The 6,000-nt window shown below is 51.5% G+C and overlaps 1 protein-coding gene across 2 annotated transcripts in view; it reads right to left on the minus strand.

The window, feature by feature from the left end:
• TAF15 (TATA-box binding protein associated factor 15) overlaps positions 1–4,988 on the minus strand; it is a 31,037-nt gene extending 26,049 nt beyond the window's left edge. For both annotated transcript variants that reach the window (XM_044993957.1, XM_044993956.1), the window contains exon 1: positions 4,840–4,988. In XM_044993957.1, coding sequence (XP_044849892.1) covers positions 4,840–4,849 — 10 coding nt within the window. In that variant the 5' untranslated portion in view covers positions 4,850–4,988. The remainder of the gene's footprint in view (positions 1–4,839) is intronic.
• Positions 4,989–6,000: the final 1,012 nt, after the last annotated feature.

A 6,000-nucleotide genomic window follows, 5' to 3' on the forward strand; every position in this document is an offset into this window, starting at 1 on the left:
AGGGCTGGGGCAGGGGCAGGAGTTGCATGGCCGGAGCCCGGAGACGCAGGGCCGGAGGATGTGGCGGGAGCTGGGCGGCGCCGCAGCCGGGGAGGACCCGTGCTGCCGGAGTCCGGCTGTGTGGCACCACAGCAGGAGCCAGGCGGCTGGAGCCACAGGGCCAGGCCGGGCCGGAGCCGGGGGGCCGTGTCCGGAGCTGGGCAGGTGGGGTCGCGGCCACCGCCGTGCCCAGACCTGCACTACCAGAGCCGGGCCACGTAGCACCACAGCAAGAGCCGGGCAGCCGGGGCCACGGCTGGAGCCGGGCGGCCGGGGCCGGGCCGGAGCCAGGAAGGGACGCGGCTGGAGCCGGGCGGTCGGGGCCACGGGGCTGGGCAGGGCCACGGCCAGAGCTGGGCAGCCGGGCAGGGCCGCGGCCGGAGACCGCATGGCCATTCTCGTTCCCTCTACCCCTACCTCAGCGTCGTCTTCCTGGGCCTGAGCGGGAAGCCTGCTTGCTTCTCAGCCCTCCCAGGCTTCCCGCGCGAACAGCTGATTCACGGGAAGCAGGGGGGGAGGAGAAGCACGGCAGAGCATTCATGGGAGTAGGTGGAGGCAGAGCTGAGGTGAGCTGGGGCCACAGCAGGGAGCGCTTGTTAAATTTAAATGCCCTTTTAGAACCAGTTGTCCCACGTGGGACAACCGTTTCTAAAAGGGCTTCTAAATTTAACAACCGGTTCCCGTGAACCAGCGCGAACCGGCTGCAGCTCACCACTGCTTGTAACTACTTTCACCTTGCTTTTTGAAATACAGATTTTACTTTGATGACACCACTTTAAGTCTCAAGAATTGCATGACTGATGAATGGGCACCCTCTGATGGCTAGAGAATGCAATACCATTATCAGTTAAGAGTACACCATAAATATCTTAAAATAAAAGTAATCAGGCAAAGCGAAATCTGTCAGTTTTATCTGATGTCCATTTTAAGACAATGGGTTGTTAGAGAGCTTTTCTTGGCAAAGGAGCTGAGGGTAGGGTGGAATTTGAGGGAGCATTAATGGAAAGAAAGGCCTCTCTCCACTCCATGACAATCCCCTGCCTTTTGGCAGTGGCAGGAAAATTATAATCACCAGCACAAGGCAGACAGAAACCCCCGTTTTGGTTGTTCATTTACAAAGGATGCAAGTTGTCCGAACAAAGGTCAAGACTGTACTACTCTACTTCCAAATGATGGACTCTTTCTGAGAGCAGGCAAAGAGATTCAGACAGCACAAGTACATTAAAAGAATATGGATTTTGAGAGACAAATCTCAGAACCACAGTAATTAAGCTCAAGTTAAATCTGTACTTTGGAAAACATCTTAATAAGGGCCCTGTGCAGCAAACTCTGCACCTGAAGCTCCCCGTGAATATACTATTACCACATCAGGTCTGCGAATCGAGACTTTAAAAGCTATCAGAGCAACATTAGGGTGAGCATGCCCATTGCCTGGTATCAGGTATTTAATATTTTGAAGTGTGAATTGCCTTTCCCTTACAGATAAGGCCTACCATATTCCTCCCTCTACAACAGTTATGGATAAAGGCAGATTTCTTTGGCTTTTTACGTTTTAATGGCTGATACCATTTACAATGGGTAATGTCAAAAACTCTTGATAGAGCTGGTGAAATGGTATCGGTTAGAGCAGTGGGGGGCAGCCTGCAGCCCACCAGGGTAATCTGATGGTGAGCTGTGAGACATTTTGCTGACGTTGACCGTGCGCAGGCATGGTCCCCCGCAGCTCCCAGTGGCCACGGTTCATCGTTCCTGGCCAATAGGAGCTGCCGGAAGCAGCGGGCAGCAGGGACATGATAGCTGCCACTTCCCGCAGGTCCCTTTGGCTGGGAACAGCAAACCGCAGCCACTGGGAGCTGTGGGGGGCCGTGCCTGTGCATGGTCAATGTCAGCAAAATATCTCACGGCCCGCAATCAGATTACCCTGACGGGCCACATGCGGCCCGCGGGCTGCCCACCACTGTGTTAGAGACTGAACTTTACAAGTCATCTACATATGTCACTTACCCATTCCAACTTTGGTCCCTTTAGAACCTACACTACCAGTCACAACCAAAATTCTAACAATTTGTGTAATTACTTTTTTTAAGTACTTCCTCAATTCACCTGCAATCCAATCCAAATTTAAATCTCCAGAGATGAAAAAATTTGAACTATGGTTTCTGTGTATATATAAAAAAGTCTATTTATATCACCCTACACAGCCAAGCCTACTTTCACAGTCCACTATTAACTTTTGGTGATCTCACTCCATCTATCCAGGCTCACACCTCTCTCTCTTCTCTTGGATGGCCTGTCTCCCCAAACTTAGTATGTCAAAAACTGAACTCATCTGACCACTCTAACCATCTCAACTATCCTTGACACTCAAGATCACAAGCTTGTTTTTAATCTTTTACTTTGTTTTCCTTGACTCGCATCGGATCTTGACAAATACTGTTGTTTTTCACTCTAAAAAGTTGCTAAAATCTGTCTCTTATCTCTGTCACCATTAGTGAAACTGTGGGTTCATTCTATGATTCTTTCACCTGGAGTACGGTGGCCTCCTCTTTTTCAGCCTCCCTCTCTCTCACCACTTCAATCTCACCAACACATTGGAGATAAAATTATATCCACTCCTGCGGCTCTAACCACGTCTCCCCCTTCCCTCCAACAAAAGCCTTCCCTGCAGGTTCCACTGTCCTCACTTTCAAGATGCAACACAATCCCTCCCAGCAGCCTACATCTCAGCTCACTTCTCCCTGCTCTCCTCATGTGACACACACCATGCATACTCTTTTCACTTTTGTCACTCCTTCTCTACTTCACTCCCACCTTCCTGTCATGTCATTATTCATACTTGCTGCCTACACTATTTTTCCAAATCCATTTTTTTTTTACTAGCTCTCCACTGCTGACCTCTCAGTGATGTCTATTCCTTCTCTTTTGCCCTCCCTTATTCTCAATTTCAAAAAAGTTAAACATTAGTACTTAAATTATTAAGTTTTCCATGAAAAATATATCTACATTTGTTATAAACCTAGTCCCTCCCTTCACCTTGTCTAATTAATGGCCCAATCCTGCCAACATTTACATAAGTGCTTAAATGTAAGGCCACATGTAAGTCTTGGCAAGATCAGGGCCTTACCCTGTAAGCTACTCAGGGCAGGAACTTCTAAAATGCACCACACAAAGGCAATAACTATTTTTAGATGGTAGTATCACATTTCAGGCTTTGTAAAAACAATAATTTACTAAAACCTGAGATCAACAGAGAGATTTTTACAGGTTCTTAAATTGAAACAAAGAGTTTAGATGGTTATTTTGGGAGTTATTGTATATGCTATTTTTTAAAAACCTGTAAGAAGTCCCCAGGGGCCTTGCCTGGGACAGTGCCTATCAGTAAATCAGCCTCCTCGGCAGTTTTTCTTGAATTCAAGTTCCTTGATTTATTAGCATCTGAGACAGCTCTGCCTCTAAATTTTATCTTTTATAAGGAGAATTGTGAGTTTGAGCAACACAGTGAGGAAAAAATGGAAAAACCTATTCTCAAATTCCAAACCGTTAAACCCTTTGGGGCATGGGGAGAAAACGTCTACAATTTTGCTGCCAAGTCTCACTCAGTGGGAAGGAGACCAATCTCATTCTCTATTAATTTTTAGGCCACTTTTGAAATCTTTTCTTTATGGTGAAAGACTGTCCTCTGTGCATTTCCACAAGATACTTAACATCTCATGCCTTTCTTATCCATTCTCTATCATCCAAATCAGCCTGAGACAGCACTGTAACAACCCAACCCTGACAAAATAAGGCTGACCCTCGGAAGCACCTGCAACCACAGGACTTCTATCTTCTCCCTCAACTGCCATTGCTGCAGAGCTTAAAATAGATTTTGTTTTTATAATCAAGCAGAAGCAGCAATGTTTTATTTTCATATTGTCTCCCCGCCCCCACAGCCCTCCATCTACAATCCATTCTAGGTACCATGGATCCTGTGAATACAGGACACCTCCCAAGGTATCAGTACCAGAAGTCAGACATATTTTTGCATGTTGACGGATGCAAAGGGACTGGTGCGTTCTCAAGGAAGCCCCATGGAGATTATGGACCAGTTAACGCTGTGACAGCGCAGCCTCTACTCCCTACCCCATCTACGAAGAGCCTCAATCCATTGAGGCAGGTGCTCTTTTTAAATCAGGGGGTAGAGGATGTAAAGGCCCCTCTCTCAGCTTTCTGCTGGGGGTGAGGAAAAGGCGACAGCCCCTTGGGCTATGGGGATGTGCTTGCAGGCCCATGGAAAGCGAGATGCCAGGGTCACCCGGCGCAATCAGAGCCAGAAGCGGGAGCAGTTTCCACCCTGATCCGGTGGGTGCCAGGAACCACACAACCCCCAGGGTCACCCTCACGGCCACTGACAGGGGACATACGCCTTCAAGTGCTGCGTTGTCACTCCCCAAAGAGCGCCCAGGGCCTAGCCCAACGAGGACACATAAGGGGCCCCTGCTCACCCCCACAGGGGCCCCCACCCTCTGAATGGGAGACGGGTACCCCCATGAGATCAGGGAGCCGCCCCATGTCCATGCTCCCCAGAGGGAAGAGAGGCCCCCCCCCGACACAGGGGGGCGGGGCTGCCCCAACGCACCCCCCAGGGGAGGGGCCCCCGACACGGGGGGCGGGGCTGCCCCAACGCTCCCCCCCCGCCGAGGGGAAGATGAGGCCTAGGGGGGAAGGGGGAGAAACAGTGAGTCCAACATGGCGGCGGCCAGGCCCGTTTCCACCTGGCTGCGTCACACACCGCCCCCCCCCGCGGAGCGAGGCACTTACCGGAAGCCATCCTGGCCGCTGGCGCGAGAGGGAAGGAGGCCGAGGCCCGAGTGCCGCGCCGGCCCCACGCGCCCCGAACAGCGCTCGCGCCGATTGCGGGCCCGCGCCACCAATCCGCGAGCGCGGCGCCTACCACCCGGCTGCAAAGGGGAGGAAGGGGTGGAGCGTACCAATTAGTTGCCATTCAGAGGGGTGGGATGGAGCGTACCAATTAGTTGCCATTCAGAGGGGGGGGTGGAGCTGTACCAATGTGCAAAGGCGGGGGCGTGGAGTCTATCGTAGCTACACTACAAAATTAGGTTGATTTTATTTAAGGCGACACTGAGCCTCCTATTGAAGCAAGTCCATTTGGCATGTCCCCACTACGTGCGTTCCCACTAGCAGGGCTTGCATCCACTCCCAGAGCGCTGCACTGTGGCATCCCTGTGGCATGTTTCTCCGGCTCCTAGGCATAGGGGCAGCCAGGGGGCTCCGCACAGTGCCCCCCCCCGCAAGCATCGGTTCTCCAGCTCCAAACTGATTGCCTCAGCCCAGAGCCCACTCCTGCACCCTGAACTCATTTCTGGCCCCACTCTGGAGCCCTCATCCCCTCCTGCATCCCAATCCTCTGAGTCAGCCTGGTGAAAATGAGCGAGTGAGTGAGTGTGGTGAGAGCAAGCAACAGAGGGAGGGGGGAATGGAGTGAGCGGAGGGGGGCCTCAGAGGAGGGTGGGGCAAGGGTGTTCGGTTTTGTGCGAGTAGAAAGTTGGCAACCCTACCTAATCCTGGCTTACCCACGCAGATGCCATAGCCTAGCAAGCATGGACCCTGCTCTGCTGTACACTGTTGTTGTGATCATTACAACTACCTTGTGCCTTATCCTGCCGTATTTGCTCAGCCAAAGCAGGAGCCGCTGCACAGAACAATGTGATGCCACGCAAGCAGTGTAAGGCCACTTTCACAGAACAGTGCAAAGAGCTTTCCCCAGCCCTGAAGCACAGAAGTACTAAAATAAGAGCTTTCTCTGACAGTGGAGAAGCGAGTGGCGATAGCTCTGTGGAAGCTTGCAACGCCAGATTGCTACCGGTCAGGGGGGAATCAATTCGGAGTGGGTAAATCTACCGTGGGATCTGCTCTGAACCAAGTTGTCAGGGCAATAAATAGACTTCTGCTAAGAAGGGT

The sequence above is a fragment of the Mauremys mutica genome, chromosome 19 (assembly GCF_020497125.1).
Source record: "Mauremys mutica isolate MM-2020 ecotype Southern chromosome 19, ASM2049712v1, whole genome shotgun sequence".
Classification (NCBI taxonomy): Eukaryota; Metazoa; Chordata; order Testudines; family Geoemydidae; genus Mauremys; species Mauremys mutica.